Below are 12,937 nucleotides of genomic sequence, written 5' to 3'. Positions count from 1 at the left end.
CAAAGTTAAAAATATTAAAAAATGTTAAATTCAATTTGGTTAAGTATACAATCAGTGTATTTTTTTTTTATTTGTATTTCATTATACTATAATTTATAACTGTAAATTTGGGTCATATTTACTTCTATAGAATTAATTATAACATAATTTATTATAAACAACTTCCACAGTTCAATGTATAATTTAAAAATAAATCAATTTTGACGCGTGCTATCTATGTATATTTAATCAATGTAGAGTTTCTTTTTAACTTTATATTTGAAAATCCACAATTATATGAAAATAACTGTAAATGATTATTTAAAGTAAAAGTAGTACTTACACAATAATGTTGTTGATTGGAATGTGAATAAGTTTGACAAAGAAACCAATGAAACCCATAATGCAAAAACCAATGGCCGTGGCTACTGCAATTTTTTGAAACTCTGTGAAACAAAATCAAATTATGCAAATATTATGCAAATGAAAAAGTCCAATATTAAAAGGACACATCTATTGTTTCAGTCTTACAAACGGACGACATAACAAATTTTTGTTCACTTGTTTCAATACTGTAATGTTAATTTTATAACTATTGAATACAAACTGTCCATGTCATATGTGTGTAAGGCGTAAACAGCAGATGCAAGGGTCTTAAATGTATCTTAAATGTAATAAAAATCGCGTCTACCTTTCCGGTCGGGTTTAGTGCATCTTTTAACCAGTCTAATCGAGTCTTTGGCAAACTGGTGTCCGGGTTCCAACACATCCATTACTTGATCCATATTTTTTTCTGCGCTGTTCTCTGTGGATGAAATAAAACCTCGGTTAGTGTACACTGAGTACTCGACGACGATAATATACCCGGGTTTAGTATACCTACTTAGGCTGATGAGTATGATGAGCTACAGTTGAAGTCGAACTGTTGAAGGGTATTCGAGAAGTGAAATTCGAATGAAATGTTGGTCGTTCTCGTTACCCGTTGTGACTTGTGGCTACTAATTTATTATTATTTAATAGAGTGAGTAAATAGTAATAATCATAACAACTAATGACTCGTTTCGACTTTCTATTGCTGTTATCAATAATGGCATGCGTTAACGTAAACCACGAACTAAGATATAATGGACTGGAAACGACATGGTCGGCGGGGATCGGGGGACGGCCACAAAAAGGTGTCACTTTGCTGATAAGAATACTGTTCTTGAAGTTTTCAGCGCTACCGGTGATTTTATTTGGCTACAGAATTTGTATCTTAGTTCGTGTTAATTGCAGAGCAACACATGGTGACCCCCCGCACTTTGCCTCTAGAACATACATTCGTGGCCGTGATAAGCTGCTCGTTTCCAGTCCATTATATCTTAGTCCGTGGCGTAAACATAAGACCGACGCAAATTATATGCGAAATGTCAGGAAAATACATACAACCTCCCGACTCGACCCCACGTAAGGGGGAACCCGCCTAACCATCAGTACGATAGGCGTTGACAGCGCTCCCAGTGTTAATCTGTCTTCCCAATCTGAACGGTGGGCGTGGTCTATCTCAAACGAGGTAACCGTCCAGCGGCGGCATACGCGTTTACCGTGATAATATTATAATGGAAAGTTTTTGAAAATTGTTAAATATTTTCATTTTTCAATGGGTTGATATTTTAATTGTATACAATAAACATATAATTTTGCAAGCGTTATCACCTAAATTGGTGTTTTAAATATATTTTATACGATACGATCTATATTTTATTAAGGCGGCTCTAGCCTCCTATGTGTTTATTTAATAATTTCCTACCACTTATTAGTTATTAAATATTGTTACCGGAATTTTAAATACTGAATATTTATATAAATTATTTAAATATTTATGTAAATATCATTATTATTATGTAACTATTTCTATTAAAAAGAAACAATACATTTGATTTGTATTTTTAATTTAATTTATTTTAATTGTGTTCATTAGGTAAAACAATAATGAATTATTTAAAAATATGGGCAAGTGGATGTCGCTCTGCTGTAAAGTAGGTTACAAGTGGGTCACTGTATATGCGGTGTTGGTGAGTTGCGGCCCAATCCCTAAATAACGTACGAGTTGCGGCCATACAATAATCTATATATTACATTTATATATTATATACTATATGTCTATATATATAGTATATAAACATCACAATATTACGTATTTTCTAGTATAAACTGTCGTAGGTACTTATATTAATATATGTCTTAAAAAAAATAAATAATAAAAAATAAAAGTACTGGTATAATATAATAATGATAATAATGTCAAAAAACTAAAAGTATTCATGTATTAATAAAAAAATTTTATGTTATAACTGTTTTAAGAATATAGGTAGTATAATATAATGATAATAATTTTAAAAAAAAATAAAAGTATTCATATATAAATAAAAATTTAACTATTGTTTTGGCAAAAACTTAAAACTTAACGATTTAACTAAATCAAAATTATCGATTTCTTTTTGCTCATGTTTTGTCATCTGTTCTCTAATGAAAGATTCTTTTTCACATATTTTTTTTGTTCTTACACTTTTACTTCTAAATTTAATGTATGTTTCCGATTGAATTTGTAGTAAGACATCATCAAAGTTATATATATTAGGATAGCTAATGTAGAACGACATATTTAGTTTGGAATGAAAACTTTCACAGCTGTTTGTAGTACGGTTGCAGCTAGCAGTAAACTGTGCCCAAATATTCGGGGGGGGGGGGGGGGGGGGGACATAGCGTCCGGTGAAATATAGTTTTCAAAAATGTAGTCTCTAAATTTCACTATCAGGTCATTTTCAGCAGGCTGTATTGCCATAAAGTCGTCAGTAAAGCAGTTTATGACGTTTTCATGCTCCAAAAATGGTAATCCAAAAAAATATTTTAAATAATGACTATCGTCTGTGTTATCATTGTATAATTTAGTAAGTCCTAAACTTTGGATTTTCCTCCACCAATTTTGCCCTAAATGAAATCGACAACCTCTTATTTTTGCATTAGGGAAGACTTCCGCTGCAGCACATGGATTGCTGGTTCAAAATCTATAAAAATGTCAGTAGGAAAGCACGATACACCAATGGATATGGAGTGATGAATTACATGTTGAAATGCACACGTGTATGTAGTACTTAACTTGTTGGGCAGTAAAAAAAATACAAGAGGTAAATACACATCATTTTTAAGACCATGTATGGTAAAAAGTTGTGTAAAGTTTTTTGGACAGCTTTTGAATGTCCAATCGACGTATATTTTCTTTACGTCACATAGCACTTTTATATTTTATTCCGTAGAAAAACCAACTATCGAATTCTCTTTATCATTTACAAATAAAAACTGTTCACCAATGTTGGTTTTAATTTCCATGGATCCCAAAGCAGTATGTAATTCTTCAATGCAGCTAGGCAGAGGGGGATGCACAGATAGACGGGTGCGATGAATACTATGTCGAATTAATGATAAATCATTGTTAGTCAAAGTCGGTATATCACCTTGTTTCAATTCCGAGCGAATAAGTTTTGACGGTTTACAAGAAATGTCTACCAAACCTTTTGTTTTCAAAGAATTACTCATTATTTGCCTATTTAGAGCTTTTTTGTCAGGTTCGCTATGTTCGTGATTGGTGTTACTCTCAACTATTACATTTGAAGGTGATAATTTAATAAAGCATTTACAATTTTTGACACAGCAAGGCCACCACTGTACATCATCTTGTAGTGTCTTATGAAAACGGAATTTGTAGCCTTCGTAGATAATAAAAGGCTTCGATTTTTCACTATATACAAATTCCATGACGAACTATATTAAAATACGTATAATATATTATATAAACTATTATACACACGAAAAAAACTTATACGAACAACGATTGATTTCGGAATGAATACGCATTGACAATTTTCATATTGCCATTTTAAATTATCCGACTATCTTAGTTATAAGGCAGATAATACGATAAAGCGATCAATATTATCTTTATCATATTATACAAAAATATAACTTCCCAATTTCCCATACGTGTTGAACATTTCGTTTATCGTTATTCGGTTATCACTTTTCGCTGTGTATATCCAACACCGCATCTGCCAGGTGCATAAGTAATAGGCAAGGCTGGGCATTAACGAATTAAAAGTTAAAATTAAGTTAAAACATTAAGTTAATTAACTCGTTATTTAACGAAAAAATATGAGTAACTTTTAACTTAACTTTATTATTTTAAAATAATTTAACTTTTTGAGTTAAAAAAAATCGTTAGCTTGACCAGCCTTGGTAATAGGCATATATATATTATATAGGTAAGGTACATAAGTAATGATAATTACTCGGGCCGCAACTAACCTATACCTAAAATATTATCAGGCCGGAATTCACCGGTTTCCAACACCGGAAACGACAAGTCGGGCCGCAACTCACCCACAGCCGTATTATGGATGGTATTAAATTTGAATTCAATGATATAATATCATTGTATAAGAAAAACGATTCTGAGCGGAGATGGTAGTTAGTCTAGGTTTAAGACATATTGTATACTTATCTATGGTATTAAAAAAATAATTGACGTATAATAGGTACCTAAAATAAATTCCAAATTAATCATATCACAATATCCATTATAGGTACTTATAACGCGTTATACATCAACAACAAACCGTGATACTATCAAAGATATATAATAGTATACTTAAGAAGTTTCAAGTACCCGCGAATAATATTATACAATCACAACAAAATAACTAAAAAAAATATTCTAGGATTTTTAATATGTAATTTCATCCAAATTTGAACTTAAAATGACTATAAAAATAAACTGTGTTTACCTATGTATTTTTTAGGTTTTTGGTAACATAATTAACTACTTACGTGGAATATTGTTTTAAATTCTCAATCTTTAGGTATACAAGTTGAACATTTTATATATTTTTAATTACAAAATAATTATTCAATTTTCAGAATCTAAAACATAAGATATTATGTAGATAAAGAAAATTTCAAGTCTAAATAATTTTGAAGTTTTGTTTTTTGACATCAAATTTTATGGTGTTTTGAAAATTCCCCTTTACTTAATTTAATTGACTTATAAAGTTACATAATTCACAACTGTTATGAAATTAAGATGTGTTACATAATATTATGAATTATCTAATATACTTTATTCACCTTAGGTTTGTAATAAATAGATAAGTGGGTACATATTAAAAAAAATGTATCTTTTTTTTTTATCTTTATCTAGATATTTAAAATAATATCTTTATATAACATTGCTAGCAGAGCTCAACGCGTTAATATCAATAATAATTTTATTTGTTTTTCATCTGTCTCTTTGTCGTAATCTCTGCAAATATTTTTACACATAGTTACGGACAACGCTGAAAACTTACAGGTATCGTGCCCATGTTATAGCACATTGTATGATTTGTACGTATATTTTTGTATGACAAAATTGTACCTATAATATTAGTATATTAATAATTTTGATAATATAATTGTTATAATAGGCATATATTAGCAATTAGCGTGAATATTATTAAAGTTATTCTATCTTACGAATTGTTTTATAAACTGTTCACTGTATGTCTGTATAAAAAATTATACGTAGAGCATATTCATAATAATGTACTTTAATTAAATTATTAAGAGGACGCCTCACCCGCATATCGCATAATATATGTTGTCTCCGTCTTACAAGTGCGTAACATAACAAATTGTACGCTCAGCAGAACATGTGTAGCTCCGTTAGTTTGAAAATTAGGGTGAATTTACCTCTTATAAAATTTGAAGGTAAGATTATTATCTATGCAATCTCATGGGTTTTTTTATTATATTTTTATTTTAAAGCGAGTTATGAGTATTTTAAAATTGTAAATTGTCTGTACATCATAAAATACTCATAACTCTCTTTAAAATTAAAATATAATAAAAATCCAATAAGATTGACTAGATAATAATCGTACCTTTAAATTTTATAAGAGGTCAATTCCCTCTAATTTTTAAATAATTTTTAACATTTTTCTGAAGAAAATGTATTATTTTAAGGTAGTTAAATTTTAACAAAACTGTGAACTATTTAAATGTAATTAAAAATAAAATTTTTTATCCTTTATTGATTGTCTATAGTCGAATAAAAATATTTTTTTGTGAATTATAAATTATAACGTATACTATAACTTGAACTCGAAGTAGACGTGAATATGTTTGAGGAATGGTTAAGGGTACAAGGGGGTAAATAGAGAGATCAAAACGAAAAGGCGTCAAATTTTGATTTTGCCTATGTACACCAGTCCCTAAAATTGTGTGTATAGTATGACACATTTTGTGTAGTACGAAATTTAAAAGTGTGTTATTCTAATTGAACCTTTATAATAATATAATGTATAATTTTATGTCTTCACATTTTTTTTTATATTTTAACAGTTTTTTGCCAAACCACATTTTAATAAATTATTATCTACTACACAGACACAGTAAACAATATTTTGTGTTGTTACGTCTTATACTCTTATTATAGTTATTATTATTCATTGTTATTAAGAGTAGCTATTTCAATATTTTATAGACTGATGTACACAATTTGTATAGAGCCGGCCCTGATTTAGATCACAACAAAAACCTTCGTAAACTACGTGTAAAAATTGCTAAGTAAAAACAAATATAAGATCTTTTAGCACTGTAAAGATGTGATATCATGAATAAATGCTAAGTATATTGAATTTAAGTAAACTTATTTTGTTTCAATAATTTATTTACTCGGCGCGAAATTATTTCTTATAAGAAACAAAGTGTGATGAACAAATAAAGACGAAGGACTATTAAAATACAACTTATTATTATTTTAAAAATATTATTATTTATATTTATATACTATTCTAAATAATTTTTTGTGTAAATCATGAGTAAATATTGAGTATTTACACAATAGTCTATAAGAACGCGCGGGCTGAGAATGAAAAGGTTCTATGTCATGAAAAGTTACTGAATCGTGATTATAGTTGTAGTTCGGTAGAACTATTTTATTCTGATAAGTTTACCAGTTTACGTAAGTATGAAAAGGTTCTATCGTCATGTCATTCAATTTTGGTTAGTATTAAAAGGTATTATCAATAATACATGTTGATGATATATAAATAGAAACAAAAATTACAATAATATCATACAATATTTTTGTAAAAGTAGGCATAAAATAATATAGACTTAATATTATTATCTTATTATTAAAAATTGAATTTAAAAACTATTTAGCAGGGTTGAAACGTATAATACGGTATAGTATAAAACACGTATTATACGTACGTATAAAACGTATAAATTGTATAGTATAATACACATAATTATAAACGGTTTATACCGTATAAAAATAAAATCCCTAATAAACAAGCAATAAATAATTAATATTTAATATACATTTGTAATTTAAAGTTAAAACTTTAAATTTAAACTAACAATAAAATAAGGAAATATAAATTATAAATAGACAATTGTGGTACTATTAAATATTAATCTATTTAATCTATTATTATTTATTAACGATTATCATTATCTTATCGAGAACGTATTTACGTAATATTTAATATTTATAATACAATTAATAAATATTAAATTCCTTGTACCTGTGATATTATTTTATAACACTTAATATTTATTATTTGTGTACAATTAATTGTTTAAATTTATCACAAGACATTAAGTAATTGGTATAGTTCATTAGTGTGTGTCTTGTTCTCATTGCGTTCGTACGAAATACACAGACACAATATTTCAAAATTTAATTTGTTACGAACAATTTTAATTTTTAACTTAACAAACAAAAATTACAGGTCGTCCAACACACAGTGGTTGGGATGTGAATTATATGCGGTACATGGACCAAGCCAAAGGTAAAAAACGTGAATTAGTGTACCTAGTAATTACTTAATTTGTATTAAAATAAATATTTAATACGTACGTAATTCTTAGGTAAACAATAAATCAGCAAAATACTTGCTTTGTTCAAAAATATTGTCTAATACCAGTTAATCTCGCTTATTGATGCATCGCAATACTTGCAATACTTCGAAATTATATAAAACAGTAACAACAGAAATTAATAAATCTACTCCCACTCAAAATAACCATAATGTAGAACCACCAGTGTTTGGGAAGAGCATCTTCACCTATCTCACCAATAGTGTCAAGTTCAACTTGAAACTCAAAATCAAGGTAAACGTAAACATGTAAATATATTTGAATCGGATTCAGATCCAGATGATCCATTTTATAATTCAAATTCATCAATAACTATGCCAAATTTAAGTTTAAATACATCCATTGTATGCTCACCACTTCCATTAGAAACTGACAATTATATTCTACTTGCAAGTTCTTCAAGTGAAAAACAATTACAAATGTCTGATTATAATGATAGTTTTACTTCAACAAATTCTGATAAATTCGTCACGGTAAAAAATAAAATAAGCAACAGGGTAACATTCAACGTTACCATGATAAAATTACAAATGCTGAAATTGATTTAGTTAACTTTAAATTGGGAAAAATGTTTTTTGGATGCAATATTCCATTTTCTGTAGTCGAATCTGTACATTTTAAAGAGTTTTGCCAATCATTAAGACCCACGTATAAGCCACTATCTAGAACTACTCTATCAACAAGTGTTTTAAATAAAGTACACGACAGTTTTTGTGCTGCTATAAAGTTTCATTCAAATTCAGCTTTACTAATAGATGGTTGGAAAAATGAGACAGCTAATACAAAAAATGTTGCTTGTTTCCTGCACAGTTCTAATGGTGAAGCACTTTTCTTAGAATCATTTGATTTGACAGGTACTAAAGAAACTGCATTAGAACTTTGTAATATAGTGGACAGATGTATATCTTTAGCCTTAGAGAAACACAACACCAATATTTATGCAGTAATTAGTGATAATGCGGAAAATATGATAAAAATGGGCAAACTTACTACAATTTGGCATTTGACCTGCAATAGTCATACTGCCAATTTGCTTGCGAAGGATCTTGTATTAAAACCATTAATAGATAAAGCAAAAGTTTTATTAAAAGCATTTCATGGACCAGATGCTGAAAAAGAGTCAAGGAGGTCGACGTATTCAAATGCCCTGCGATACTAGATGGTGTGCATATAGGGATTCATTTAAAAATGTATTAAATAATGTTACACAAATGAAGAAAGTATTAGCAACAAGCACTATTATTTTTAACGAAATAGTTCATAAATATTGATTTGACACTATTTTTTTTAAACAAATAGCTGATTCAATTGAGTTATTTAACCCTATATGTGAACTTATTAATGTCAGTCAAAAATACACTTCATCAATTGCCGATGTAGCTGAAGTATGGTTGGATTTACCGAATAAAATTCCACGGGACAATGAAGGATTTGAATCAAAAATATAAAAACGACAAAATTATGCATTGAATAAATATTTATTAACAGCGAATTTTCTTCATCCAAAATATCAAGGAAAAAAATGACACCTGAACATAAAGATATTATTGAAGGTTTTATTTTAAATTTTGCTGAAATTGGTCCTGAAGGCTTAAACAGTTTTATTGAGTATAAAGAAAAAACTGGACTTTTTAAAATATTATTTGAAAAACAAACATTATCAACAACTGCATTTTGGTCTTTTGCAAAAAATAAGCATCCAGAATTACAAGGGTTGGCGTATAAGTTACTGAATTTACCAGCGTCAACTGCCCAGTTAGAAAGAGTGTTTTCTAACTGGTCATACATCCACAACTCTCTACGGAACCGTTTGAATCCAGAACGTTCCAGAAAACTATTGAGTACTTACTACTCAATTAAATTAAACAAAAAAATCAAAGTTCATCAAATGAATATTAATTATTATTTAATAGTTCATAATATAAATATTTCAGTTTAAGTTTTAAGTCATTGTACACAGTTCATTTTGTTTTTACTTAATATGTTTTATTTAATAAAGAATAGAAATATCAATATAAATAAAAAAAACTTTTATTTTATATGTATACAAAATACAAAATACAAATATTCTATATTGGCAACATTTAAATTTCAAAGTTTAATTTGTATTTTGCTATTTTGTAATATGAATGTAATAATATATTATAATATTTATTAATTATTTTATAATTTTTATTTTTTACAAATTATAAAAATAAAAAACCTAACTAAATATCTAAAATAGGAAGAGTAAGGTTACTTTTAATTGTTTAACAATTAATTTCAAAAACAAAACATATACGGTTTAGTCATTTCATACGTTTTATACGTAGAGTATTATACGTCTAACGTATAAAACGTTTTATACGCGTATATTACCAACCCTGCTATTTAGTATATGTTATCAATTTCAATTGCCATTTGCCAACAATTTAAATTTGTAATTTTCTTTTAATGTTTTTTAATACGTGTCAACGATGGTGTGTGATGTGATATTACTTATTATAGTTATAGTATTAGCGGGGTTATAAATTATAATGGAGTCTCAATCTGCAATATAATTAAAATAATAAAATTAGGTAGGTAGGTACATTAAGCAATTTAATTATTTATTCGATCAAATGTTTAATAATTGTTTTCGATTAAACATTAAAATAATGTAAAAACAAATGTCATTATAAATATTTGTTAGGCTTTATAAAATGTGTGGATATTTAATACTTAATATTAACAATGTATCTGACAATAATAATTGTATTTATTTATTTATTAAAATTATGGTTATGTTCATAAGATAACTTGAAAAAAGATATTGGGTATTAAAGTTAAGAATCACCCAGCTGAACAATTGGATATTGTGACAGAACCTTTTCATTCTCAACCCGATATAACGGTAATATTGTTTATAGTACGGTAATTTTGTCATATTTTTCCCGATGACTAGATAACAAATATTGGCAACGCTGAATTGCGACGACGACTACGACGACGACAACGGCTACCGTAATTCTGAATTTAATAAAAAATTAAAATTATTTAATCCGTTAAAAAGTTCGTACTTTTTCATTTATAACTCAAATTCTAAACTTACAATTTTGATGATTTTTACAAAAGCACGTTCTTCACAATATTTCTGATGTTTTGGAGCTTACAAGTTGTTGATTGATGCATTAGAAAATTGGTTATGTCGTATAACAAATTTACGTAATTGTATTTTACACAGTTTAAACAGGCGGAGACTGCTTCGATGTACACACACCGTCGTGCAGTTTTTACTTAGTTCGCGGCACCGCTGGATCAGACTGAACAACAAAAATAATAATAATAATAATATTGTTGGTCTGTGAGGTTGATCATCAGGTTGATCGGGATAGTGAAAACGCTACTAAAACGTACGAACTAAATCGAAAAATTGGGGGCTGGAGTACCAGGGACTCATGGTCTAATCGTTACTTTTCTTCTGTTTCGGCGGCGGCGGCTCGGCGGCAGTTGCGACGAGCGCGGCAGCAGTAGCTACTCGCTCAACGGCAATCACGATCATAGCATACGTTCCTGTTACATTATAGAAAATTCGCCTGCTACGAAGTTACTACTGATAAATAAACCGTCGCTCGTCGTCTTTAGCAAATTTCATAAAACTCTCATGACGATCCACGATCACCTTAGGTGCGATAAAAAATGAATAATTTAATTTGTATACCTACCAATATTAAAAATCACGGAAATCACTGAGGGAATAAATTTTCCATATAAATAAATGCAAATATAATTTAATAGGTAGATTAACTAGATTACCAGTACTAGTTACTACTAATGAGTGCGTAAAATTTTGGTTTGACGCACAACTGAATGATTGAAAAACTCGGATAGCTAACAAATTCGTAAAGTTTTTTTTTTTACTTAACCGGTGCTGGATTATTGTGATGTGTGGTGTTATTTTATATAACATCACAATAATAATTTTGTATATCGGGCTATACTAAAAGTTTTTTTTAAATGCGTAGGCAACCTCCAATAGTGCGCTAAAAAAAAGACTTAATCACTTAAATATTCGCTTGTTTTTTATCATTTGGTTAACGTATAGTTATGACTTATAACACTGAATGTGTATGCCACTGCCATGCCAGTCACGTATAACATAATATAGTTAGGTTCAAGTGTTCCTCAGGCAATAGCTTAAATATGGGTATACCCTATACCTATAGGTCATGGGTGGGTATTGATAAAAGGAAAATAGGACATTTTATCGGTAAGTATAAATTATGACAATATTATTTGGGGTATAGTCGTATGTTTTTTTGGTATGTTACTTAAAATTATTTGAGCAACATTTTTTTTTTTATTGTACGCCACCAGTTACTGCTGCAGATCTGTTGAACACTATCCTGATAATCTATAAATCCTACGCACATATGTTAAACTATGTCATAATCGACAACGCTTAAGTGTTACTCAGTGTTAGTAAGAAATATCAGTTTATTCGGAGTATTAAAATAATAAGTAGTATTTGTTGTGATGTATAATACCATTAATACCTATGCTATTTGCTTTTGTAATATAACTATACTAGTTAGAGTAGTCACTAGTTAGAAATCTATGATTAGGTTAGAGACTATAGTTTGTTGATATAACCAATAGACCATCTAGAAGTTTAAAAGCTGACTATCGGTATGTATAGTAATTACTAATTAGAAGCTGTTGATAAATACCACAGTGGCACAGTCTATGATACATCTACAGATATACCGTGTGTCCCAAAAAACAGGGGCCACTTTACCACTCATTACCATGTAAATATTTTTCAATTCTGTTTGCGGGACATTAAACTAGACTAATGGATCGTAAATTTCTATGCCTTACAATGTTTTTAACTCGTGTATCTTGCGCATGCGCAAAAAACTTACATTTTTTTAAATGGCAACCTGTAATTTAAATACCATATTCGGGTTCACCGATTTTTTTCAAGCCATTTTGATGTATCAACTTGTGTCCTAAACCCAAAATTGACTAAACTAGA

At 28.9% G+C, this 12,937-nt stretch overlaps 1 protein-coding gene and 1 pseudogene across 1 annotated transcript; one reads left to right on the top strand and one right to left on the bottom strand.

The window, feature by feature from the left end:
- Positions 1-318: 318 nt before the first annotated feature.
- LOC132936340 (protein transport protein Sec61 subunit gamma-like) lies at positions 319-1,076 on the bottom strand. Its single transcript, XM_061003056.1, has 3 exons — positions 863-1,076; positions 671-784; positions 319-425 (listed from the first exon to the last, which is right to left on the bottom strand). Exons 2-3 carry the CDS (start codon positions 762-764, stop codon positions 319-321), a joined length of 201 nt encoding a protein of 66 aa, XP_060859039.1. The 5' UTR covers positions 765-784; positions 863-1,076.
- A 5,964-nt stretch (positions 1,077-7,040) lies between these two features.
- On the top strand, positions 7,041-9,808 carry LOC132937047 (uncharacterized; annotated as a pseudogene).
- The last annotated feature ends 3,129 nt before the right edge of the window (positions 9,809-12,937 follow it).

This window comes from Metopolophium dirhodum, chromosome 1 (assembly GCF_019925205.1).
Source record: "Metopolophium dirhodum isolate CAU chromosome 1, ASM1992520v1, whole genome shotgun sequence".
Lineage (NCBI taxonomy): Eukaryota > Metazoa > Arthropoda > Insecta > Hemiptera > Aphididae > Metopolophium > Metopolophium dirhodum.
This window is presented reverse-complemented; position numbering and strand designations above follow the sequence as displayed.

Bases quoted from the DNA above. Each gene is read 5' to 3' on its own strand.
- LOC132936340 (XM_061003056.1), bottom strand. From the start codon at position 764: ATGGATCAAGTAATGGATGTGTTGGAACCCGGACACCAGTTTGCCAAA. The intron at 426-670 runs GTAGACGCGATT...TTTGTTTCACAG, and splicing joins CACTAAACCCGACCGGAAAG to AGTTTCAAAAAATTGCAGTA.